Source organism: Podarcis bocagei, assembly GCF_964188305.1.
Source record: "Podarcis bocagei genome assembly, chromosome: 13".
NCBI lineage: Eukaryota > Metazoa > Chordata > Lepidosauria > Squamata > Lacertidae > Podarcis > Podarcis bocagei.
The window spans coordinates 15272097-15298469 of record NC_138138.1 but is presented as its reverse complement, the minus strand read 5'-3'; the positions used below and the strand labels follow the sequence as shown (position 1 = coordinate 15298469).

Genomic DNA, 26373 nt, shown 5'->3' with positions numbered 1-26373 from the left:
AGGATAGGCAGCCTCTTTCGGAGGAAGCGGCGGAGGGCCTTTCCACGGCAGCGTCGCAGCGGCGCGCGACGGAAAAAGAAGAACGTCGCGAGCAACGCGCGCTTCTTCTCTCAGCGAGGGCTCCGTTCTGTGCTGAGAAAGGCGCCGCCGAGGAGGAAGGGAAGGCAGATAAGGTGCGCGTAATATTCGGCATGCGTGTGATATAGACGCTTCTCAGCCGCACCGTGTTTTGTTCCCCAGGCCTCTAAGGACTAGAAACTTGATTTTTAGAAGAAGAAGAAGAAAAGGCGACAACTTCGGCTGTGGTCTTAAACGCCTTTCCTTAAGCGGGGTGGGGGAGGCCGAAGCCCCACTGAGGTCAGGGGTCTGTTATGAAGCCTGATCGGCTAGAAGGGGCACTTGAGTAAACTAGAAGGTACAAATGAACTGGAAACAAGGGGCAGGCGCCACTGTGATGGACAGCTGTGGAGGTTTCTACAGGCGAGGTTCACAATAAAAATAAGCAAACAAGCTGTCAAAAACACAATAAGCAGGAAAACACACCCCTACACTCCTTATATCCCTACTGAATAGCTAGCAAAATCCAGCAACAACAAAAAACCACTTTTCAGGATAAAAACTGACCTTGCTATACTTGTTTTAATGGCTTTTCTTCTTTCCAGGGTCCGGCAACATGGATACAGATCTGTATGATGAATTTGGGAATTATATTGGCCCAGAGCTTGATTCTGACGACGATGACGACGAGATGGGTCGGGATTCAAAGGATCTAGATGAGGTATGGGGATTATGCTTCCTCTAAATGTTAACTATACTAAAGGCCACCTGATGGTTTTAGTTAAGGCTGTTGGATGATTGAATATTTGGGTTATTCATTTGGTTAAGTAGTTAATTTAACTTTTTAGGATCATGAAAAAAAGGTGTCACGCTCATTCAAGGAAACTAGCCATGTTACATGGTCGCTGCAAAGGCAACTGGGTGTCCCATGACACTTTGAAGTCCAACAAATAAATTGCACATGCAGGTCCCATTTTACAAATGCTCACTGTGCAAAAATTCACTTACCCCAACACAAGGGATTAGTACCCAAACCTGCCTATATGCACCACAGATTTTGTGGTTGGGAACGCATTAGAAATTCCCCCATAGAAATCAATGGAAATCATTAATTCTTTTTGTGAACATTCACCTAACAATTTCCAGAGAACGCATTGTGTTCATGACGCAGGACCTGAGTGTATGAACTTTTGCAAGCTTGATGTTGCCATCATCAAGTGATGAACATGCACATGGGAGCCAACCCCAAGTTCCATAATTGGGACTGCACTGGATGGAAATTGCTAGAGACCAGCTGAAGGCCCTTCATTCTGTTTTCAGCTTGATGAGGACGATGATGATGATGACATTGGAGACCACGATGATGACCACCCTGGGATGGATGTGGTGCTGCACGAGGATAAGAAATACTATCCAACGGCTGAGGAGGTTTACGGTCCAGAGGTGGAGACCATTGTGCAAGAGGAAGACACACAGCCTTTGACAGGTGAGAAATTATAGAACTACCTTGTCAGGGAGAAGGCAAGAGTCTTCTACATAGCATACTGGATCAGCAGTCATTCAGTTGAGCACCTATCTGCAATCTGAAATGGGAAAGCCAAGAAACAATTTTATTTCTATTGGATTGCTCCATCTGTACTGTTTGCACCCAATGACTGGAGGTAACTTTCCAAGATCTTTCCAAGCCTTAACAGAGACTTCAGTCACAGATACCAGGAACTGAACCTGGGATCAGGGACACGCAAAAAAGTTTGTGTTTTGCTCCTTTTTTCTACTTGGCTGAGTGTTGAGGTAGGGCTTTTCTGCTTTTCTCTTTAAAGGGATATTATTTCTTGTGTTTGTTTTCAGAGCCTATTATTAAACCCGTGAAGACCAAGAAATTCTCCCTCATGGAGCAAACATTGCCAGTCACAGTGTATGAGATGGAGTGAGTATAGCTTGTTTGTTCTCTTTTTCTCTCTTTCCCTGTGCAACTCCCTTCTGCTGGTACTTCTAGCTCTCTCACATCTACAGACAAGCAGAGGAGGAGTTAGTAATCATGTTATTCCTCTAAATTTATTCCCAATTCTATTTTGTGGCCTTGGGGCATATTAAAGGTAAAGGGACCCCTGACCATTAGGTCCAGTTGTGGCCGACTCTGGGGTTGTGGCGCTCATCTCGCTTTACTGGCCGAGGGAGCCGGCGTGCATCTTCCGGGTCATGTGGCCAGCATGACTAAGCCGCATCTGGCGATACCACAGCAGCGCACGGAAACGCCGTTTACCTTCCCGCCGGAGCGGTACCTATTTATCTACTTGCACTTTTGGTGTGCTTTCGAACTGCTAGGTTGGCAGGAACAGGGAGGAAGCAACAGTTAATTCTCCTTACAGTCCAAATAATACAAAGTCTTAACCGGATGTGTTTACTTATTTCTCCACACACCCACTTACAGAATTACCCCTCCATCACATATAAACTCCTTCCAATTACCAGTTGGGAACCTGAGGCCCTCCAGATGTCATTGAACTACAACTCCCATCGTCTATGACCATTGGTGGCAGGGGCTCATGAGAGTTGAAGTCCAACAGCAGCTGGAGGGCCATAGGTTCCCCGCCCCTTTATCTTAATGCTTCTAAAATTCAGGATAAACACCATGTGGTCCTGTTGGTTCCCACTCCCCTTTCCAGTGATGTGGAAGAAGGGTTTGGAAAGGCAGAGCTGTGGATTAAGCTTGAGAGGTGAAGGCAACTAAGAGTACTTTAAAAAGATAGCGACTATCAACTAAAAATCAAAGTAGACTATTAAAATTTAAGATTAAACCAACAATAGGTAAATTTTTTGTGTTTAATGTTTGTATTGTTGTATTTTGTAGCATGTATTTTGTGTTTTTATACTTGTCTTGTTCTTGTCTTTGTATTTCTTCTTTTATATTGTGCATTGTTAAAACTTAATAAAAAATTTAAAATAAATAAAATAAATAAAAATCAAAGTAGACTATGAAAAGCTTTTTCAGTATATCAGAAGATACTGGTGATTTTGGTTTCTGTGGCAGGGAGGGGGTTGTAACTCAGATAAAGAGAATTATTTTACGTTACTTGGCAGCGTGTGTAACTGAAAGCTTCCCTGTTCCTTTGGTCTTCTCTAGTTTCCTAGCAGACTTGATGGACAACTCAGAGCTGATTCGGAATGTTACACTTTGTGGGCATCTGCATCATGGCAAGGTTAGCATCAATTAATATATTTAAGGCAGCTCAGGAGTAGCTGTGGTCCATTCCGTAGATGTGGCAGAATTCTGATGTACTCACTCAGTACATGTGTGGTTCTTGTTTTTGAATAAACTGGATTCAGTGTATGGTTCTCAAGGTTAAATGTTTTAGAGTTCCTTTACGCCCTTCCAAGACTTTGGGCCTCACAGAGTTAGTTCTGTCTACAAGAGCAACTCCTAACACACATACTTCTCACACTTGAGCTGCAGTTATGCCGGAAGGGTGTCATCATTTTAGCTTGCTTACTGATTTTTTGAAGCCAGGGCAGTCAATTTAGATAAACTATTAGGGAGAGTCTGCAAGTGTTGCTGGCTTCTCAGTTGCCAGGTCTCTATCCTATCTTCTTTTGTTCACATTTTTATAAAACGGGATGGGGTTGGTGCTAGAATTTATTAATGTTTTTACTGGATATGGAATAACGGTTGTTGATATAATTGTGAGGAAATTGCAAAAGTGCATTGGTTGTAGTTCTGAAATTGGGAGTGGGAGTTCAGATTGGGAGTGGGAGAGAGGCAGAGATGCAACATCCATATGCTTCCTGGACTGGTCACATTTAGCTAGCTAATTCATGCCTTGCCAATTCATTTCTTTTTGTTTCTCTGGCTCCTTCCAGACTTGCTTTGTGGATTGCCTGGTTGAACAGACTCATCCTGAGATCAGAAAGCGTTATGACCAGGATGTAAGTTTCCTTTATACTTTGTTTTTAATCCTTTAAGAGGTAGGTTTATGATACTGTTGTCTAAAGATTTAGATGCATATGGGCTGTCAGTTAAAGAGATCTTAGTCGATTCATCATGCGGTTTGTTTGATTAATAAATCAATTAAGTGTGCATCAATTTGTATACAGTGGTACCTCTGGTTACAAACTTAATTCATTCCGGAGGTCCATTCTTAACCTGAAACCATTCTTAACCTGAGGTACCACTTCAGCTAATGGGGCCTCCCGCTGCCGCTGCGCCACCAGCACACGATTTCTGTTCTCATCCTGGGGCAAAGTTCTTAACCCGAGGTACTACCAAGTTAGTGGAGTCTGTAACCCGAAGTGTTTGTAACCCGAGGTGCCACTGTACGTATATGTAAAAACAGTAGTTTTGAAGCAGATTAAAGATGATGTGTCTTATAAACTTATCAAAAGATGGAGTTTGTTTATACATTTCTAGAACTCAAAACACCAGGAAAATTATCAGCCATATGCTTTGATTAAATTAAGGTGAAGTGATTTGAAGTCTTCATTTTTCTTTCTTCATCCATTATTGATTGCTTTACTGATTGTTTATTTATTGTATGCCTTTGTTGTTTTGTTTAGAATCCTAAACATATTACTTTAGTGTGTGTGTGTGTGTGTGTGTGTACACACACAAACACACACACAGAGCGCTTTTTCTGGGGGGATGCAGGGGTACGTATACCCCTAAACATTTTGTGAATCCAAGTTTGGCCTCATTGAGGGGCAGTATTTCAATATGAGTAGGAAAATGAGAGTAGCCCTAAACATTTTTTTTAGGAAAAAGCACTGTGTGTGTGTGTGTGTGTGTGTGTGTGTGTGTGGAGAGAGAGAGAGAGGAGGGGGAAAAAAGAAAAAGATGACATGGAAGAACATACTCCACCTTAAATGATCTGGCTGTTGAGCAACTTTTTTTATTGTTCCTTTCAGCTTTGCTATACAGATATACTCTTCACTGAGCAAGAGGTAAGTATATCTGCTGCACAGACTTCTCAGCCGTTATGAAAGTGCAATGTGGGGGGAGATACGGTACAAGGTGTTGCAGAGAGGTCTGAAATGCATGCACCATGTGTGCCGGATCTCTTGTCGTATTGCTAGTGTCTCCGGTACTCACAGGAAAAATCTTGAGCTTGTATCCAGCTATGTTCTGCTCAGTGTACATCTTATTATTGAAATTATTACGCCGAAACTAGCATTGCCCTTAATTTCAGTGGGTGTATTCCAACTAAGACTAATGCCAGGTGCAATCCTTTGTCTCTCTGCTTGAGTTTCTCATAATGTCAAATTCCATACCAGGTAACCATTTCCCGTAGTTACATGTCAGTATTGTAGTCTGAGGAATACATACTGTTCTTGGTCATGCCACTGTCATTTGCCCTCTATGCTGTGCCCTCTAATGTCATGGTCCACATTTTCAGCCCAAACTCTCAACTTTCACCCCTCTCCCATCTTGACCTTGGTTTCTTTTCAGAGAGGAGTTGGGATCAAGAGCACGCCAGTGACCATTGTTCTCCCAGACACAAAGGGCAAATCATTTCTCTTCAACATCATGGACACACCAGGTGAGTTTGGGTGTCTGGGAGACTCACCCCATAACATTAAAACTGGCAGGAAACACAGGATAAGGTGTTTTTAAAAAGACTGTTTTCAAAAACAGGCTAACAATGATATAGAGAAATTTATATTATGAAGAAGGTGCAATAATCTCAGCTGATGCTTTTCGACCACACACATCTTTTTTGTCTTTTGCACAGCCTGAAGTGCTTAGTGAGGAATAAATTGCCATTTGCAAGCCAGGTCCTTATGTGAATAGCCTCACGGTTGCACTGGAAATGGAGAATTTAAGCATACTTCATTGTGAGCTGAATTGTGGCCAACCCTTAAAACCACCCTCCCAAATTTGACTGGTTTGGGCAGCTGTGTGGTTTTGGGTGTTTGGGTTTTTTGCACCATTCCTTGTAATCTTAGCTTGCTTTCATTCCAGTAGAGGTTTCCATTATAGCAGCACTTACCCCCACTTACTAAATTTAATAGAACTGACTTCTGAGTACAGTAGACGGGCATGGTTAGGATTCTGCTGGAAGTATGTCAGCTCATATTGAATGCAGGATCTGTACATCAAGGGAGTTGCCTCCTCCTGCTCCCCAGTACCTGGCTAGATTTGTGATCCCCTGAAAAGGGGTGGGCATTGGGTCACGTCCAAGTCATTATGATGCCAGAACTCTCCTATGGACTTCAGGTGCTGCAGGCTCTCTCCATCCTCTGCTTTCCTATCATGCTACTCCTTCCCCTTGAACTCTGCCTTGAGCTGTCTCTTCCCTTGTCATAGGGCTGTGCAAGGGATATTCCAGTTCACCTCCTCTGTGAAGCACATACTGCAACTTTCCACTTCTGGATGATTATAAATATATATATTTTCACTCCCTAAAGGTCATGTAAACTTCTCCGACGAGGTCACAGCAGGTCTCCGCATTTCTGACGGCGTCGTACTCTTTATTGATGCTGCTGAGGGAGTGAGTATATGTGGGCACGCTTTTTGTGGGTTCGGCTATTCTTTCCATTCACACAATGAGACGTATTGCACAGAAAGGTTGCAATTAAGAGGATTGCTTATGAGAAGCTAGCACCTTTTACTAAGAATCAGGACCCCTGGGATTCTGCACCAAGAATCTGGAAGAAGCTGACAGATTTTTAAACTGGAATGCTGCCGGACATAAATTATGATAATTCAGCATGCTTCAGATATGAGAGGGAGGAACTGTCCGCAGAAGACAGGGAGCAAGTTCAAATGCCAGGAAGGCTGAATCAGGTTTTAGTTTAGAAAGTGATGTGTGCAGTAGTGCAACACTTCAGCCAAGGAAATTTTTGGGATTTCCTTCTTTCAAGGCCAGGCATCTTTCAGAGGGGGCCTTAAGGCATAGAATATCACAGTGAGGCTGCAGGCAGAGCTAGACGTGAAGAGAAGCTACCTGGCAGCAGCTGCTTGTTGATTGAGGCGTTTTCAAAGTAAAGGAAGGATTGAACTCTGATTAATAAGAATACACACAGAGGCTTGAACCAGCAAGACTCTGGGAAGGGTGCGTATAATCGTCTCTCTGTGCCTCTTTTTCTGCAGCCCCTGGCCCAGGTAGTTTTATTCACAAAAGAACTTTTTACAGAGTGTTCGTAAGAACCAATCAGATTTCTTCTGAGCATTTCAACAAACCCACGTGGGGAGAAAGTTAAGCCACCATAACTAATTAAGCACAAGGGTAAACAAAGAACAGAACTACAAAGAAGAGCATTTGGCAATCCTGGAGGTGATAAACAAGCAATACATATGATAAGGAGGAGGGCCAGGAGGGCAACGATCATTGTCACCTTCATGTGAGATCTGTTTCCTGGCCCTAAGATTAACATATAGAAAGCTACATAAAAGAAACTTGCCCACTGTCTTTGATGACCCAGGAGCCTGCCTGTCTAAGCAACTGGGCTATGTACATGACATGTGAAGAGAGAAATGGGCAGTAGAGGAAATGGCCAGAGATGCAGAGGCTTGTGGGATTTGATCAGAAATGATTGTCAATGTATCAAACCCAGTCAACACAATGCATTCATCATGGACACAATGGCTTGAGGCATATTTTATAATTCCTCATAGTAATCCCACCTGACCCCACATTCTGGATATTTGCACTCCTACATTGATGAGGTTTCTTTGTTGTCTGGCTCTGGTTGGTGTTCTTTTTAAAGTACAGTGGTGTCCCGCAAGACGAATGCCTCGCAAGACGGAAAACTCGCTAGACGAAAGAGTTTTCCGTTTTGGAGGTGCTTCGCAAAACGAATTTCCTATGGGGTTGCTTCGCAAGACGACAATGTCTTGCGAGTTCCTGCTGGTTCCCCCCCCCTTTTTCTAAGCCACTAAGCCGCTCATCAGCTGATCCGATCAGCAGATAAGCCGCTAAAAGCCGCTAATAGCGCTAATCCGCTAATCCTTCAATGGGCTTGCTTCGCAAGACGAAAAAACCGCTGGACGAAGAGAATCACAGAACGGATTCTTTTCGTCTTGCAAGGCACCACTGTAATAGAATCTGTTGTTGTTGTTGTTGTTGTTGTTGTTGTTGTTGTTAAGTTAAAGTGTGTTTAGTTTGTCCTGTTTTTCAGGGTTTCATATCCTTGAAATTACGTATTTGATTTTAATTTTCCTACTGATTCTTTCAAAGAGTCTCCCCTCAAAACTCATAACGAGCCACACGTTCTCAGTGTCCTCCCACTCCTACCCCATTTCTGGTGTTGAAGAAAAACAGCCCTGTGTCTCCCCCACCCTTTAAAAAAAAAACTACAGTGGTGCCTCGCAAGACGAAATTAATTCGTTCCGCAAGTCTCTTCGTCTTGCGGTTTTTTCGTATTGCGATGCACGGTTTCCCATAGGAATGCATTGAAAATCAATTAATGCGTTCCTAGGGAAACCGCCTTCAGACCAGGTCCGGGGACAGTCTGTCCCCGGACCTCTTCTGAAGGCTGGGGGGGGGGACAAGGGCTTTTCTTCCCACCCCCAGCATTTTAAAAAACCCTGGGACAGCGGAGGACTTCTCCGCTGTCCGGGGCGATCTTAAAATGCTGGCGGGCGGCATTTTAAAATCGCCCCGGACAGCGGAGGACTTCTCCGCTGTCCGGGGCGATTTAAAAGCCCCTGGGAAGGCAGGCAGGGGGGACAAAGACTTTCGCCCCCTGCCCGCCTTCAGAAGGTGTTCCCGCCCCCCGCCCCACTTCGGAACAGCTTTCCGAAGTGGGGCGGCGGGGGCAGGTGTCCCCGCCCCCCCCGCCCCACTTCGGAACAGCTTTCCAAAGTGGGGCGGCTGGGCCAGGTGTCCCCGCCCCCCCTCCCCACTTCGGAACAGCGTTCCGAAGTGGGGCAGATGGGGCAGCTGTTCCCGCCCCCCCTCCCCACTTCGGAACAGCGTTCCGAAGTGGGGCGGATGGGGCAGCTGTTCCCGCCCCCCCTCCCCCCTTCGGAACAGCGTTCCGAAGTGGGGCGGATGGGGCAGCTGTTCCCGCCCCCCTCCCCCCTTCGGAACAGTGTTCCGAAGTGGGGCGGATGGGGCAGCTGTTCCCGCCCCCCCTCCCCCCTTCGGAACAGCGTTCCGAAGTGGGGCGGATGGGGCAGCTGTTCCCGCCCCCCCTCCCCCCTTCGGAACAGCGTTCCGAAGTGGGGCGGATGGGGCAGCTGTTCCCGCCCCCCCTCCCCCCTTCGGAACAGCGTTCCGAAGTGGGGCGGATGGGGCAGCTGTTCCCGCCCCCCCGCCCCCCTTCGGAACAGCGTTCCGAAGTGGGGCGAATGGGGCAGCTGTTCCCGCCCCCCCTCCCCACTTCGGAACAGCGTTCCGAAGTGGGGCGGATGGTGCAGCTGTTCCCGCCCCCCCTCCCCACTTCGGAACAGCGTTCCGAAGTGGGGCGGATGGGGCAGCTGTTCCCGCCGCCCTCTCCCCTTCGGAACAGCGTTCCGAAGTGGGGCGGATGGGGCAGCTGTTCCCGCCCCCCTCCCCCCTTCGGAACAGCGTTCCGAAGTGGGGCGGATGGGGCAGCTGTTCCCGCCACCCCTCCCCCCTTCGGAACAGCGTTCCGAAGTGGGGCGGATGGGGCAGATGTTCCCGCCCCCCTCCCCACTTCGGAACAGCGTTCCGAAGTGGGGCGGCTGGGGCAGATGTTCCCGCCCCCCCCTCCCCACTTCGGAACAGCGTTCCGAAGTGGGGCGGCTGGGGCAGATGTTCCCGCCCCCCGCTTCGGAACAGCATTTTAAAATGCTGGAGGTCGGCAGCGAACGCTCCCGACCCCCAGCATTTTAAAATCTCCCCGGGACAGGGCGATTTAAAAGCCCCTGGGAAGGCAGGCAGGGGGGACAAAGACTTTCGCCCCCTGCCCGCCTTCAGAAGGTGTTCCCGCCCCCCGCCCCACTTCGGAACAGCTTTCCGAAGTGGGGCGGCTGGGGCAGGTGTCCCCGCCCCCCCCGCCCCACTTCGGAACAGCTTTCCAAAGTGGGGCGGCTGGGCCAGGTGTCCCCGCCCCCCCTCCCCACTTCGGAACAGCGTTCCGAAGTGGGGCGGCTGGGCCAGGTGTCCCCGCCCCCCCTCCCCACTTCGGAACAGCGTTCCGAAGTGGGGCGGATGGGGCGGCTGTTCCCACCCCCCCTCCCCCCTTCGGAACAGCGTTCCGAAGTGGGGCGGATGGGGCGGCTGTTCCCGCCCCCCTCCCCCCTTCGGAACAGCGTTCCGAAGTGGGGCGGATGGGGCAGCTGTTCCCGCCCCCCCTCCCCCCTTCGGAACAGCGTTCCGAAGTGGGGCGGATGGGGCAGCTGTTCCCGCCCCCCCTCCCCCCTTCGGAACAGCGTTCCGAAGTGGGGCGGATGGGGCAGCTGTTCCCGCCCCCCCTCCCCCCTTCGGAACAGCGTTCCGAAGTGGGGCGGATGGGGCAGCTGTTCCCGCCCCCCTCCCCCCTTCGGAACAGCGTTCCGAAGTGGGGCTGATGGGGCAGCTGTTCCCGCCCCCCCCTCCCCCCTTCGGAACAGCGTTCCGAAGTGGGGCGGATGGGGCAGCTGTTCCCGCCCCCCCTCCCCCCTTCGGAACAGCGTTCCGAAGTGGGGCGGATGGGGCAGCTGTTCCCGCCCCCCTCCCCCCTTCGGAACAGCGTTCCGAAGTGGGGCGGATGGGGCAGCTGTTCCCGCCCCCCCTCCCCCCTTCGGAACAGCGTTCCGAAGTGGGGCGGATGGGGCAGCTGTTCCCGCCCCCCTCCCCACTTCGGAACAGCGTTCCGAAGTGGGGCGGATGGGGCAGCTGTTCCCGCCCCCCCTCCCCCCTTCGGAACAGCGTTCCGAAGTGGGGCGGATGGGGCAGCTGTTCCCGCCCCCCTCCCCCCTTCGGAACAGCGTTCCGAAGTGGGGCGGATGGGGCAGCTGTTCCCGCCCCCCCTCCCCCCTTCGGAACAGCGTTCCGAAGTGGGGCGGATGGGGCAGCTGTTCCCGCCCCCCCTCCCCCCTTCGGAACAGCGTTCCGAAGTGGGGCGGCTGGGGCAGATGTTCCCGCCCCCCTCCCCACTTCGGAACAGCGTTCCGAAGTGGGGCGGCTGGGGCAGATGTTCCCGCCCCCCCTCCCCACTTCGGAACAGCGTTCCGAAGTGGGGCGGCTGGGGCAGATGTTCCCGCCCCCCGCTTCGGAACAGCATTTTAAAATGCTGGAGGTCGGCAGCGAACGCTCCCGACCCCCAGCATTTTAAAATCTCCCCGGGACAGGGCGATTTAAAAGCCCCTGGGAAGGCAGGCAGGGGGGACAAAGACTTTCGCCCCCTGCCCGCCTTCAGAAGGTGTTCCCGCCCCCCGCCCCCCTTCGGAACAGCGTTCCGAAGTGGGGCGGATGGGGCAGCTGTTCCCGCCCCCCTCCCCCCTTCGGAACAGCGTTCCGAAGTGGGGCGGATGGGGCAGCTGTTCCCGCCCCCCCTCCCCCCTTCGGAACAGCGTTCCGAAGTGGGGCGGATGGGGCAGCTGTTCCCGCCCCCCTCCCCCCTTCGGAACAGCGTTCCGAAGTGGGGCGGATGGGGCAGCTGTTCCCGCCCCCCCTCCCCCCTTCGGAACAGCGTTCCGAAGTGGGGCGGATGGGGCAGCTGTTCCCGCCCCCCCTCCCCCCTTCGGAACAGCGTTCCGAAGTGGGGCGGATGGGGCAGCTGTTCCCGCCCCCCCTCCCCCCTTCGGAACAGCGTTCCGAAGTGGGGCGGATGGGGCAGCTGTTCCCGCCCCCCCTCCCCCCTTCGGAACAGCGTTCCGAAGTGGGGCGGATGGGGCAGCTGTTCCCGCCCCCCCTCCCCCCTTCGGAACAGCGTTCCGAAGTGGGGCGGATGGGGCAGCTGTTCCCGCCCCCCCTCCCCCCTTCGGAACAGCGTTCCGAAGTGGGGCGGATGGGGCAGCTGTTCCCGCCCCCCCTCCCCCCTTCGGAACAGCGTTCCGAAGTGGGGCGGATGGGGCAGCTGTTCCCGCCCCCCTCCCCACTTCGGAACAGCGTTCCGAAGTGGGGCGGATGGGGCAGCTGTTCCCGCCCCCCCTCCCCCCTTCGGAACAGCGTTCCGAAGTGGGGCGGATGGGGCAGCTGTTCCCGCCCCCCTCCCCCCTTCGGAACAGCGTTCCGAAGTGGGGCGGATGGGGCAGCTGTTCCCGCCCCCCCTCCCCCCTTCGGAACAGCGTTCCGAAGTGGGGCGGATGGGGCAGCTGTTCCCGCCCCCCCTCCCCCCTTCGGAACAGCGTTCCGAAGTGGGGCGGCTGGGGCAGATGTTCCCGCCCCCCTCCCCACTTCGGAACAGCGTTCCGAAGTGGGGCGGCTGGGGCAGATGTTCCCGCCCCCCCTCCCCACTTCGGAACAGCGTTCCGAAGTGGGGCGGCTGGGGCAGATGTTCCCGCCCCCCGCTTCGGAACAGCATTTTAAAATGCTGGAGGTCGGCAGCGAACGCTCCCGACCCCCAGCATTTTAAAATCTCCCCGGGACAGGGCGATTTAAAAGCCCCTGGGAAGGCAGGCAGGGGGGACAAAGACTTTCGCCCCCTGCCCGCCTTCAGAAGGTGTTCCCGCCCCCCGCCCCCCTTCGGAACAGCGTTCCGAAGTGGGGCGGATGGGGCAGCTGTTCCCGCCCCCCTCCCCCCTTCGGAACAGCGTTCCGAAGTGGGGCGGATGGGGCAGCTGTTCCCGCCCCCCCTCCCCCCTTCGGAACAGCGTTCCGAAGTGGGGCGGATGGGGCAGCTGTTCCCGCCCCCCTCCCCCCTTCGGAACAGCGTTCCGAAGTGGGGCGGATGGGGCAGCTGTTCCCGCCCCCCTCCCCCCTTCGGAACAGCGTTCCGAAGTGGGGCGGATGGGGCAGCTGTTCCCGCCCCCCCTCCCCCCTTCGGAACAGCGTTCCGAAGTGGGGCGGATGGGGCAGCTGTTCCCGCCCCCCCTCCCCCCTTCGGAACAGCGTTCCGAAGTGGGGCGGATGGGGCAGCTGTTCCCGCCCCCCCTCCCCCCTTCGGAACAGCGTTCCGAAGTGGGGCGGATGGGGCAGCTGTTCCCGCCCCCCCTCCCCCCTTCGGAACAGCGTTCCGAAGTGGGGCGGATGGGGCAGCTGTTCCCGCCCCCCCTCCCCCCTTCGGAACAGCGTTCCGAAGTGGGGCGGATGGGGCAGCTGTTCCCGCCCCCCCTCCCCCCTTCGGAACAGCGTTCCGAAGTGGGGCGGATGGGGCAGCTGTTCCCGCCCCCCCTCCCCCCTTCGGAACAGCGTTCCGAAGTGGGGCGGATGGGGCAGCTGTTCCCGCCCCCCTCCCCACTTCGGAACAGCGTTCCGAAGTGGGGCGGATGGGGCAGCTGTTCCCGCCCCCCCTCCCCACTTCGGAACAGCGTTCCGAAGTGGGGCGGATGGGGCAGCTGTTCCCGCCCCCCCTCCCCCCTTCGGAACAGCGTTCCGAAGTGGGGCGGATGGTGCAGCTGTTCCCGCCCCCCTCCCCCCTTCGGAACAGCGTTCCGAAGTGGGGCGGATGGGGCAGCTGTTCCCGCCCCCCCTCCCCCCTTCGGAACAGCGTTCCGAAGTGGGGCGGCTGGGGCAGATGTTCCCGCCCCCCCTCCCCACTTCGGAACAGCGTTCCGAAGTGGGGCGGCTGGGGCAGATGTTCCCGCCCCCCGCTTCGGAACAGCATTTTAAAATGCTGGAGGTCGGCAGCGAACGCTCCCGACCCCCAGCATTTTAAAATCTCCCCGGGACAGGGGGAGATTTTAAAATGCTGGGGGTCGGCAGCGCTTCGCTCCCGACCCCCAGCATTTTAAGATCTCCCCGGGACACGGGGAGATTTTAAAATGCTGGGGGTCGGCAGCGAACGCTTCGCTCCCGCCCGCCAGCATTTTAAGATCGCCGGGGCAGGCGGGGGGAAGGCAGGCGGGGGGGGGCAAAGACTTTTGCCCCCCGCCGGCCTTCAGAAGAGGTCCTCTTCTGAAGGCCGGCTGTGGGCGAAAGTCTTTGCTCCCGACCGCCAGCATTTCCCTATGGGCTTTCGTCTTGCGATGCAAGCCCATAGGGAAATTCGTCTTGCGAAGCGCCTCCAAAACAGAAAACCCTTTCGTCTTGCGGGTTTTCCGTCTTGCGAGGCATTCGTCTTGCGGGGTACCACTGTAATAAGCAAACCACATGACACAATGTTATTTTGCTTCATGCGTAAGTAGCAGCCATGGAGTAAAGATGGGCAAAATTCACAAGTGTGGTGACATCACACAACTTCCATTTTTCTTTCTAGATGCTACAGGGAGAAAGATGTGAGGACTGTTTTTTTGGTGGCCGTTGCCTATCTCGTGCAATGTTTGGTTCCATCGTTTCCTACAGATCACCAACTGAGTCTCAGTGGTGCAGAGCACCTTTCACCAGCACATGGGGGACAGTTATCCATGTCCTGGTAACCTCTAGTGGTGCGTGATGAAGTTTTGTAGGACCAGTTAATAGCACAATGAATACATCCTTAGTTGGGCAACTTGTATGTACTGCTGCCTGATCAGGGTTGTTCTGAGAGAGGAAGGGATGCCCCTCCCCTTTAGTATCACTGAAGACTGATAGCTCTCTCTGTTAACCAAGAGGGACTGCCCCATCTCAGATTGCCCCATCCAAAGACTGCCCCCTTCTCTTTGCACTAGCACCAGTTTCCTCCATTTTAAAGGGGTATCTTCTGCTTCTCTCTGCATTTATGTGCTGCTGCACCATAAAATTTAATCTTCCTCCCTCTCCTGCGTGTTCATTTCCCCATGTGATTAAGAGCTTTGTTTTTGTCAAAGGTCATTGGATGGGGCAGGCTTTAAGGAAGACAATGTTGCATTAAACACATTTTCTAAAAGCGGACCTCATGCTGATTGCTGAGCATACACGCTCCTGCAGGCTGCTCTCCCAGCAGGGAAGGGTCAGCGCCCGATTCCTCACGCCCCACCTGGCATCATCTTCTATTGTGTGTCCCCGTAGGTCATGCTCAACACCGAACGGTTGATCAAGCATGCAGTGCAGGAGAGGCTGGCAGTGACCGTGTGCATTAACAAGATTGACCGGCTGATACTGGAACTGAAATTGCCTCCGACTGACGCTTACTACAAGCTGCGGCACATAGTGGATGAAGTCAACGGCTTAATCAGGTATAGAAATGCCAGCATTTATAACATGCTTTTGAGAGTTAAGTTCGTTCCATTGACACTCACCACTGGATATAACCATGGATGCAAAGCCACACCTAGCTCACTCTATAAGAAAGAGAGAGACCAACCAAATTTGGGGAGTCTTACACCTAATCCATTTTTTAGGGAATCCACAATCTTCACCTTGATTTATATTTGCTAACGTTAGAAGTCCCAGTGTTGGATATAGGTAAAAGTCTACTGAAGTATAGGCACCTAACCTTCATGAAATTTAAACTTTCATTTCTTCCCCATCACTCCTTAAAGGGGAATTATAGAATCATAGAGTTGGAAGAGACCACAAGGGCCATTGAGTCCAACCCCCTGCCAAGCAGGAAACGCCATCAGAGCACTCCTGACATATGGTTGTCAAGCCTCTGCTTAAAGACCTCCAAAAAAGGAGACTCCACCACACTCCTTGGCAGCAAATTCCACTGTCGAACAGCTCTTACTGTCAGGAAGTTCTTCCTAATGTTTAGGTGGAATCTTCTTTCTTGTAGTTTGGATCCATTGCTCCATGTCTGCTTCTCTGGAGCAGCAGAAAACAACCTTTCTCCCTCCTCTATGTGACATCCTTTTATATATTTGAACATGGCTATCATATCACCCCTTAACCTCCTCTTCTCCAGGCTAAACATGCCCAGCTCCCTTAGCCGTTCCTCATAAGGCAATTATAATTGTGCCAAAGTTTTTGTTCTCTCTGCTTAACTGGCAGACCTAATTCATTCAATCATTTAAAGAATTGGTGTTTTTTTTATAACTATCAAACATGTATTTACATTTAATCGATTAATTGTAAATGTCAATGCTGGAGTATCCCTGGTGTGTCAGTTTTCTGAAATGCTTTGTTATTGTAGCAGCTGAAACTGCTGCCTTTCCCTTTGTGTGTGTCTTGATAGCAGTGCTGCCTGGTTCTGTCTTATTTTGTTTTTTAAATTTTTTTTTATTAAAGTTTCCAATTTTTTACAAACAAAAAGAAAAAACAAACATAAAAATATTAAAAACACATAAATTTCATAACTTATTTTCTCATAACTTATTTCCCCGATCTCCTCATACCTCCCCTTCTTGTATTCCCAGTTTAAATTGTTTATACAGCAAATCCTTATCTCAAAGCATTACAGCTTAAAAAGAAAAAAAGAAAGAAAAAAGAAACACCTTATTTTCTCTCCAACCTCTTAAATTATTATAACTTTAAATTCTTGCTTACAAAAAGAAAGTCATTTGGTTCTGTCTTATTTTAAAACCACTTCTTTGTTTGCAGCATGTATTCCACAGATGAGAATCTGATTCTTTCACCACTCCTGGGCAACGTCTGTTTTGCCAGCTCCCAGTACAGCATCTGTTTCACGTTGGGTTCTTTTGCCAAGATCTATGCTGACATGTATGGTAAGCATTAGCCAAAATGTTCGTGTGCGTGTCAGGGGACACCTTGGCTCTTGACTCCTTCTGAAAGGTTCACACAACCTTGCAGTGAGGATGTGTCTGCTATGTTTGTAGCCTTTTCTGCATTGAAAATCATCTGTGCTTTTTCTGTATGCAACTTATCTTCGCCAGTTCTCAAGGTTTCCATCGCGTTCTAGGGGAGTGCTGGGGCTCTGCAAATGGCCGGAGGCATCAGAGGCAGAGATCTGGTTTGTTTGCCACTTCAGTGATGTCCCTGGGTGCACTACTTTCTCCCATGTAACTAAATGCTTGCCATTCACTCCTCCTTAGTCGTAACTGAGACTGTATTGCCTGCTGTGATCTGCTTTACATGCAGCTTATAAGATAGCAATGCAGTTTAGTTAAGAATCTGTCCATCTCTTGATGAAAAGCCTATGTATAAATGCTGTATAAATGTTAGTCCCTTGACTTGGAGCACGCTCCCCATCTCTTTTGAGCCGGTGGGCAGAGACGGATCAAGTGTTGTGAGGACTCCTGGGGGGGCATTGTTGTTGCGCCACATAGATCATACCTTCATCAAGTCCTTCTCAGTGGATGCTGTTAGGACTAAGATGGCGAGGAGAGGTTAGACGAGCTTTGCGCCTGCCATGAAGGTCTTCCAAGGGCAGTGCTTTATTTTTCCTAGAGGCGAGAGTGGCAGACATTTGCTTATATGGGAAACTGTAAGGTCCGGACACATTTGGAATGGGGGTAATGGTGTCATCTGTCCTTTATGGCCATAGAGTTTTGTAGGGACATATGTTGCTCCTCCCCCTCAAGTTGCTGATTTTACCCCAATTAACTTACGCTATACAATTCGATGGGAACCTGGCGTGCTTGAATTGGATGGCCATTATGTTCTGATAATGTATTTTATGAATTTTTGTACACCAGCTTGAAGGCAGTATTTAAATAGGTAGCCATAAATGAAATAATTGAGAGCAGAGCTATTTATGTTTGCATTATCCCACCCATTTATATAGTTTCATGTTGTGTTCCTATAATTTCCTTAGTCAGATTCAAGTGAGATTTATTTATTTTTTTAAGGAACTGGTTAGCGTACATATAGTTGTAGCTGCAGTGTGATTCACTGCCCTCATTGTTCTAGTTTGCATTCTAATTAATTGCTTCTTTTTGCAACATTAGCATATCCAGGGCAGGTCCAAGCTGGGTACACAATGGAAGGAATTATGCAGCTTTAAAGGAAACTGGTTGAAGATAAAACTGTCAGCCTGACTCTCAAAATTCACTATATGCTTTAAATCATGTGAAAAATAGGCCACAAAAGCTGTATAAACTGGACCCCCGCCTTCTGTTCATTTTAGGAGACATCAATTACCAGGAGTTTGCAAAGCGCCTTTGGGGAGACATCTACTTCAACCCCAAGACGTAAGGAGCTCTTGCTTTTTATTCTTAATTCATTGTCCTTTTCCATTGCAGCTTTACCTAAACCAGTGTTTCCCAACCGGTGTTCCGCGGCACACTAGTGTGCCGTGGAACGTTGCCTTGTGTTCCGTGGGAGGGAGGCGGGCGAGTCGGGCGGCGAGCACACGCGGGGCGGCGAGCGAGCGAGCTCCCACATCCCATCGCCGCTTGCTACTGGGCCCGCGCATGCGCGAAGTTTTCGCGCATAGCCACTTCCGGGCCTGCCCCAGGAGGTGGGGTTGCGGGCATCACGCCCTTCCCCACGTGAGCGGGGGCTGGTCTCAGCCCCCGCGAGAGCAGGGGAATCCCATCCGGCCACGCCTCCTGGCCAGCCAATCGGCTGGCTGGAGGGGGCGTGGCTTGCCCTATTTAGGGCCGGAGCGGAGGGGGCTCGCCCTCTCTTCTCCGGCTAGCCCCATCGCCGCTCGCTACATCCCATCGCCGCTCGCTACTGGGCCTGCGCATGCGCGAAGTTTGCAGTCCTTGCAGTCCTCGGTAACCACAGCTTGCAGTCCTCGGTAACCGCAGCGACCCGAGGGAAGGGAGGGAACAGGGAAGTCGAGGGTGGCGGCGAGCCGCGATGACGTCAGTGGGCCGCGCCGCCTCGCCCTGGCACGGTGTGAGAGCCCCGGCTAGTGGCGCGAGCTTCGGAATAAGTGGGATCCGCGTGCGCGAGACCGAGATCGCGGGTAAGGAGCTCAGCCCTGGGCAGGAGGAAGCGGGGCCGCGCGTGTGGGCCACATCCCCACAGAGAGCGAGCCTCCCCCGGCCCACCACTCCGGGCAGGTCCACTCGCATGAGGGGGCGGCGATGGCGACGGCCGGCAGCTTGCCTGCAATGCCATCCCTCGAGCAGGCGAGGAGCCCGGAGGCTACCAGATGCGAGTCCTCTTTCTCACCCAGAGCACTTGGTCGCATTCAGGATCTAGAGTGGGGAAGCGGGGCTTGTGTCTGGGCTGGACACATTGGGCTGCCTGTGCCGCTCGACCTGCGGGGAGAAATCAGGGTGGGAGTCACGACCGTGAGGCAGGGCTGCCAAGTGTGACAGAAGAGGACACGGCCGTCGCACCTGTCCTTAGGTAGGAGCTTCTTCCGTGTCGACCTGCTGCCCTAAAGTCTTGGCTTTTTTCTTGGCTTTTTGGCGGTTGGCACAGAAGGAAGGCAAGGGGGAGGGGAAAAAATTGAAACTTACACTTTCGTGCGTCCCTCCCGGCGTGACGCTGCGCGCTGACGTCACGGGGCTGTAATGGTGGTGTGCCTCGAGATTTTTTTTATGAAACAAGTGTGCCTTTGCCCAAAAAAGGTTGGGAAACACTGACCTAAACCATGTAAATTAGCACCCCAAAAATAGCAACTATCTTACACATACCAAATGCTGAGATAAAAGACAGAAAGTAAGTCAGATGTTTTCTCTTTGGTGTAAGGATATTGTAGAGTTCCGTTAACATCAGCCCACTGTTCCGAGGTGAGTCAACACCTCCCAGGTGTGCAGAATAATATTTAAACCAAGTAATGTCATGTGTAGAAAAAACACATGAGAAAATAACTCTGGATTGTTCCAGGAAGCAAGCCAAGTTGCGTGCTACTGAAAGAAGGCTTCCATATCCCAAATATGGCAGTCTCCTAACCCTGAGTGTAACTCATCTACGTAGTCATCCCAAGAGAAAAAATATAGATGCAGTTTCACACTACCCAACATCTAGATTCAGGTAGAGGAATGTAGAGCAAAAAAAAAAAAGGCACTTCTAGTAGCAATAATACATATTCGTCCCAAGGTTTCTACGCCCCATGGTTGGGAGAATGAAAATGTGCACACACATGCTTTTTTCCAGTTTACCTCTCCTGGTCCGTGATTAGAAATTTTCTCAAGCGTGCAGATAATGGCCACTGGGAAAGGCTTTTTTAACTAGTCTTTAGAAGCACTTAGGTGTTGACCTTGTGTGTTTTTTTTAGGAGAAAATTCACCAAAAAAGCCCCAACCAGTAGTTCACAGCGGAGCTTTGTGGAATTCATCCTTGAGCCTCTCTACAAGATACTAGCTCAGGTACGTTTTGGATTCCCATGGATGGATGGATGGATGGATGGATAACCCCTGACTGTGAATACACGCATACACAGAGTATTTATCCAAGAAAATATAGCGATTAGAATAAGAGAAATTATTATTATTATTTATTTTATTTTATTTTGACAAGGTAATAATAATAAATAAATAAGAATAAAAAATTTAACTATCCAACCTCCCCAAATTTCAACACCTCTTTGCGATGGTTTGACCCCTTTCCATTTTAACAGTACAAACACCCTCCATATGTCCTCAAAATCATTTCTCCTGCATATTCCCCATCTTGCCTTAATAACAATAATAATAATAATAATAATGATAATTTATTATTTATTCCCCGCCCATCTGGCTGGGTTTCCCCAGCCACTCTGGGTGGCTTCCAACTGAATATAAAAATAAAATATTAATGGCAAATGTTAATTTATCATTAATAGCTATATCCCACACCTCTTTATACCATTCTTCCATTTTGTATTCTGCTTGCCCCTTCCACTTCCTAGCTATAATATTTTGTGCAGCTGTCAATAAATTTGTGAGCGAGTCCTTCACAGCCTGCGAACCTTCCACCCCATCGTAAATGGATAACAATGCTACCCCTGGTCTTTCGGTTAGCTTTAACCTAGTGATTTCTGTTATCTCCTTAAACACCCTTTGCCAAAAAATGTACATATTTACACCAGTTTTATTTTTTAAGGCAGAGATTTAAACAAATGCTAAAAAAAGCTTTTTTAAAAAAAAAGTTAAGCCGCTCCTGGTCTGGAACCTTCTCTGCTTCGATCTTCCGCCTGCTCACTTCCTCGCTTCTCCCCAGGTTGTTGGGGACGTTGACACCACCCTGCCCCGGACTCTGGATGAACTGGGGATCCACCTGACCAAAGAAGAGTTGAAACTCAACATCCGCCCCCTCTTGAGGCTCGTCTGCAAGAAGTTTTTTGGGGAGTTTACAGGTAGGCGTCATCGTCCTTCTCTTTTCTCGCAGTGTGGTTTATCTCCTTGCCAAAGAGGACTGCCAAATGTGTGTGTTGAAGCAAGCTACCTCTGGCTGAGGGATTTTGAGGAAACACCTTTTTTGGCGTTGAGTGTCAGTGCTGCATTGCAATTTAATAATAATAATAATAATAATAATAATTTTTTATTTATATCCCACTCTCCCCAGCCGAAGCCGGGCTCAGAGCGGCTAACAACAGTAAAAATAACACAGTTTAAATAAAATCACAATCATTTAATTGAAATTCATTCTAAAATCAATTCATTCTAAAATCAATTCAGAGTCAAATTAATGGCAACCATTGGGCTAGAGTTCTATGTGGATTACAGAAGGAGGGGGTCAGACTGTCCCTTGGCCAAAGGCCTGGTGGAACAGCTTTGTCTTGCAGGCCCTGCGGAAAGATGTAAAGTCCCACAGGGCCCTAGTACTCTTGTGACAGAGCGTTCCACCAGATCGGGGCCACAGCCAAAAAAGCCCTGGCTCTGGTTGAGGCCAGCCTAACCTCCCTGGGCCCAGGATCTCCCAAGATGTTTTTATTTGAAGACCGTAAGGTCCTCCGTGGGACATACCAGGAGAGGTAGTCCCATAGGTACGAGGGTCCTAGACCATATAGGGCTTTAAAGGTTAAAACCAGCTCCTTAAACCTGATCCTGTACTCCACTGGGAGCCAGTGCAGCTGGTATAGCACCGAGTGAATGTGATCCCGCGGCGAGGACCCTGTAAGGAGTCTTGCCACGGCGTTCTGCGCTCGTTACAATAATCAAGTCTGGAGGTGACCATCACGTGGATCACAGTGGCTAGGTCAGGGTGAGAAAGACTGGCCTTTTTTATTCAAGACAATATTAACCCAGAATAGGGTGGTCTAGTGTATCAATCTAGGACTGGGAAGACCTAAGCTCAAATACCCATTTGGTTGTGAAGTTTGCTGGGTGACCTTGGGCTAGTGGCTACCTCACAGGGCAGGACATCTTGGCTCTTGACTCGTTCTGAAAGACTTGTGTGTATTGTGAAACCCAACCTTGCTTTATGAGCATCTTGGAGGAGGGTAAGATAAAAGGATCTTGGGAGTGCAGCCATTGTGTTTGTTTCTCATTTGCTTCACCCTCCTGCTTGTGAGTCTTAATGGAAACGTAAGGACTAGAGAAGGATGCTAGAGAGAGTTTCATACCAGTAGCAATGAGTTCCACCGGCTAATTATAAGTTATGAGAAATGGTATTTCCATTTAGTCTGCCTTTATACTTGCTGTACCTCAGCTACAGTGGATGATGCTACGTTTTTGTATTTTGGGTGAGAATGATTAATTTATAAATCCTCTCACTTGTGTTGTTTGATCTTGGGGAAACAGCAGGAGGAATCCGTGTGTCAAGAGCTGCTAGCTTAGTTCAAGAAGAGTTGGAAGATATCTGCAATGGTTCTAGGGGTTGCTCGTGCGTAAGCCTGTGCTTATCTCTCCGGCTGGGTGCAAACACCTGGCTGGGTTGCCAAAATGAACCTTTTCTGTCCGGACAGCCACTCACCCATGGCTGACTCAATCGCTGGCAGAATCCGTCAGTGGGCGTTTCTTAAACTTCTTCCAGCAAAGAAGCTCTTTGACACCTAGTCTCCTCCTACTCTCTCTGCGCGAAAGCCTTCTGCGCAAGGAGGGCGTGGGCAACGGAGGACCCCTACTCTCCCCGCTGGTCCCAGGCAAGGAGTCATGGGACTGCCTCGCCGCTTCCCCCATCTGCCCCCCTTCTCTTTTTTTTTTTTTTTTTAAATTTTATTGGTTTTACAGAATTTTTAGAAAACAAACAAACACTTAAAAGACAAACATACACGTATAGTTTCATAACATATTTTCATAAACCTCTTTTCTGGGACTTCCCCATACCTCCCCTTTCTGCATCCCAATGTCCATAATTTTATAGCAACTCCCAATTGTTACTTTCCAACCTCTGTCATCTTAGTCCTCTCTATATTCTGATCTTATGTCACTGTATCCCTTTGTTTCTGAGAACCACAACACTTTAACATTCATTAAGTTTGTAATAGTCCTTAAGATAGCTTTTAAATTTTCTCCATTCTTCTTCCACCGTCTCTTTTCGTTGGTCTCGGATTCTGCCTGTCATCTCGGCCAGTGTCATATAGTCCATCACTTTCATCTGCCATTCTTCCAGAGTAGGCAGATCTTGTGTCTTCCAATACTTTGCGATGAGTATTCTTGCTGCTGTTGTAGCATACATAAAGAAAGTTCTATCCTTCTTTGGCACCAATTGGCCGACAATGCCCAAGAGAAAGGCCTCTGGCTTTTTAGGAAAGGTACACTTAAGTACCTTTTTCATTTCATTATAGATCATTTCCCAGAAAACCTTAATCTTCGGCATCTGCCCCCCTTCTCCACTGGTGCTACGCGGATTCTCTTCCCCAGAAGATGGGCTGCTTCTCCCGATCCCTGGACGCGCTCTGGAATCCCTCTGGCTTTTGCTCTCTCCTTCCGGCACTGATGGCAGTTCCCTGACAATATCAGTTTTGTCTGGCCTTATCCGTCACAGCTGCAGACATGTGTTTTTCAGAGCGCATGGTCAGCATGCTGCGTGAACAGAAAGCACACACTAGAACAAATTCCAGCGTTTAAGGCTTAAGACGAATCAATGTGGAAAGTGTTCCTTACAGGTACAAAGTTGAAGCCAGGTGAAAGTTAAAAACTAACACAGGCTTCCTCTTCCTGAAAATCATGCCAGTGTGGTGTAGTGGTTAAGAGTGGTAGTCTCGTAATCTGGGAAACCGGGTTCGCGTCTCCGCTCCTCCACATGCAGCTGCTGGGTGACCTTGGGCCAGTCACACTTCTTTGAAGTCTCTCAGCCCCACTCACCTCACAGAGGGTTTGTTGTGGGGGAGGAAGGGAAAGGAGAATGTTAGCCGCTTTGAGACTCCTTAAAGGAAATGAAAGGCGGGATATCAAATCCAAACTCCTCTTCTTCTTCTTCAGTTTTTGAACTGCTGCCTCACCCAGTTTTGTTCTCCCAGGCTTTGTGGACATGTGCGTGCATCACATCCCCTCCCCAAAAGCGGGCGCAAAGACCAAGATCGAGCACAACTACACAGGCGGAGTTGACTCGGACCTGGGAGAGGCCATGAGCGAATGTGACCCTGATGTAAGACTTCCGTCTAACTCTCTTTCTTTGCTAATGGTAGTAAGCCTGGCTGCATGATTCTGAGCAGGAGAGGGCAAGCTCCATCCCTTCAGGTGTTGCTGAACTACTACAAGTCCCATCATCCCCGGCCATTGTTTCCTAGGGCTGATGGGAGTTGTGGTTCAGCGACATCTGGAGAGCCAAAGGTCCCCCAGTCCTGTTGTGGATGAAGAGCTTCATTTGGCAAGTCCTGCTAGAGGACTTCCCACAGACTGGCTGCGGTGAGAACAGGATGCAGAACTGAATAGGCCATTGGCCTGATCCAACAGGCTCTTCTTGTGGCAGTAAGAAAAGGAACTTTGGTATTAAATCAGAACTTGGCTCTACAGTGGTACCTCTAGATACAAATGGGATCCGTTCCAGAGCCCCGTTCGCATCTAGAGGTAAACATAACTAGCGACGGCACGTCTACGCATGCGCAAGCGGCGAAACCCGGAAGTAACGCTCTCCGTTACTTCCGGGTTGCCGAGGAGCGCAACTCGAATGCGCTCAACTCAAAGCATATCTAACCCGAGGTATGACTTATGGGACGCGGGTAGCGCTGTGGGTTAAACCACAGAGCCTAGGACTTGCCGATCAGAAGGTCAGCGGTTCGAACCCCCGCGACGGGGTGAGCTCCCGTTGTTCAGTCCCAGCTCCTGCCAACCTAGCCGTTCGAAAGCACGTCAAAGTGCAAGTAGATAAATAGGTACCACTCCAGCGGGAAGGTAAATGGCGTTTCCGTGCGCTGCTCTGGTTCGCCAGAAGCTGCTAAGTCATGCTGGCCACCCGACCTGGAAGCTGTACGCCGGCTCCCTCGGCCAATAAAGTGAGATGAGCGTCGCAACCCCAGAGTCGGTCACGACTGGACCTAATGGTCAGGGGTCCTTTACTATGACTGTACTTGGAAGCAGTGTACTGTAAGTCTGTTTTGATTTGATGGTTTGTCCATCACTTTGTAGATTATTATTTTTTTAAGTTATGCTGTTGCTTAGATTCTATCACCTAATCCATATTACAGTCGTACCTCGGAAGTCGAATGTTTTGGTTCCTGAACGCCGCAATCCCGGAAGTGATTGTTCCAGTTTGCGGACGTTCTTTAGAACCCAAACGTCCGTTGCTGCTTCCACGGCTTCTGATTGGCTGCAGGAGCTTCCTGCAGCCAATCGGAAGCCGCGCCTTGGTTCCCAAATGTTTTGGAAGTCGAACAGACTTCCGGAACGGATTCCGTTCGACTTCCAAGGTACGACTGTATAATTTTATACTTTATGTACCACTCTTTGCACAACCTGTGTGTATGCGAACGAATCTCCACTCAGTGGCCACTGTCACATGGGGAATTTTCAACGTGTTCCCACGCTACATTTATAACATGTATGTAAACTGTTTCTAAGAATGATCTGTGCTGAAATTGACTAAGAGCACCCACATGGGAGGGCTGGCCAAACATTGAAGTTTTATTTGTCAGCCACCCAAGCTAGTGGGTCAGAGAAACAGCAGACGCCTGAAGGGAGTGCACTCTGAGCTTAAACCCTATTTAACTGTCATGGCTGCGCCAAGAATAGATTTTGTAAATTCTGTCAGGGAGCTAAGTGTCTTAGGTCAAGCTTGATGTGATGGCAGCAGCCACCCTTGATCGTTAATGCCTTTGCCTTGTTCGTGGGTGAGCTGCAGTAGGCACTGACCTCAAAAGGCCGCACAAAAGATGAGAGCGGAACTTGGTGAAGTTGCTTCCCTGGGCCTGAGTTTGGAATTGGAGCTAGGCTGAAAGGAAAAGCAGGCGGGCAGTGAAATTGTGGGATCTCGCTCTCCTCCACATGTGTCCTTTAGGGTAAAACAAGACCTAGCCCTTGCCCACTTTATAGGGGAACAGGTCTGACTTATGAATAACAAGCATTAACTGCTGCCATTACATCTGTCTTATGTGTTTGATGTACAACCATTTGAGACATCTGTAACAGCTCCTACGTTTCTTTGGAGACCCCAGTGCCTTCTACACCCAACTCACAATGCCATAGGTTTGTTATTACAGTGGTACCTCAGGTTAAGTACTTAATTCGTTCCGGAGGTCCGTTCTTAACCTGAAACTGTTCTTAACCTGAAG

At 50.1% G+C, this 26373-nt stretch overlaps 1 protein-coding gene across 1 annotated transcript in view; it reads left to right on the top strand.

Annotated features, from left to right (window-relative positions):
• Window positions 1-32: 32 nt before the first annotated feature.
• Window positions 33-26373, top strand: part of EFTUD2 (elongation factor Tu GTP binding domain containing 2) — a 40126-nt gene continuing 13785 nt past the window's right edge. The window contains exons 1-15 of the mRNA XM_081166190.1: window positions 33-173; window positions 663-778; window positions 1378-1543; window positions 1906-1984; window positions 3182-3257; window positions 3916-3981; window positions 4957-4992; window positions 5498-5588; window positions 6457-6539; window positions 15009-15175; window positions 16479-16603; window positions 17965-18028; window positions 20017-20107; window positions 20940-21075; window positions 24124-24251. Of these exons, the coding sequence (XP_081022316.1) occupies window positions 674-778; window positions 1378-1543; window positions 1906-1984; window positions 3182-3257; window positions 3916-3981; window positions 4957-4992; window positions 5498-5588; window positions 6457-6539; window positions 15009-15175; window positions 16479-16603; window positions 17965-18028; window positions 20017-20107; window positions 20940-21075; window positions 24124-24251 (1413 nt within the window). The 5' untranslated portion in view covers window positions 33-173; window positions 663-673. The remainder of the gene's footprint in view (window positions 174-662; window positions 779-1377; window positions 1544-1905; window positions 1985-3181; window positions 3258-3915; window positions 3982-4956; window positions 4993-5497; window positions 5589-6456; window positions 6540-15008; window positions 15176-16478; window positions 16604-17964; window positions 18029-20016; window positions 20108-20939; window positions 21076-24123; window positions 24252-26373) is intronic.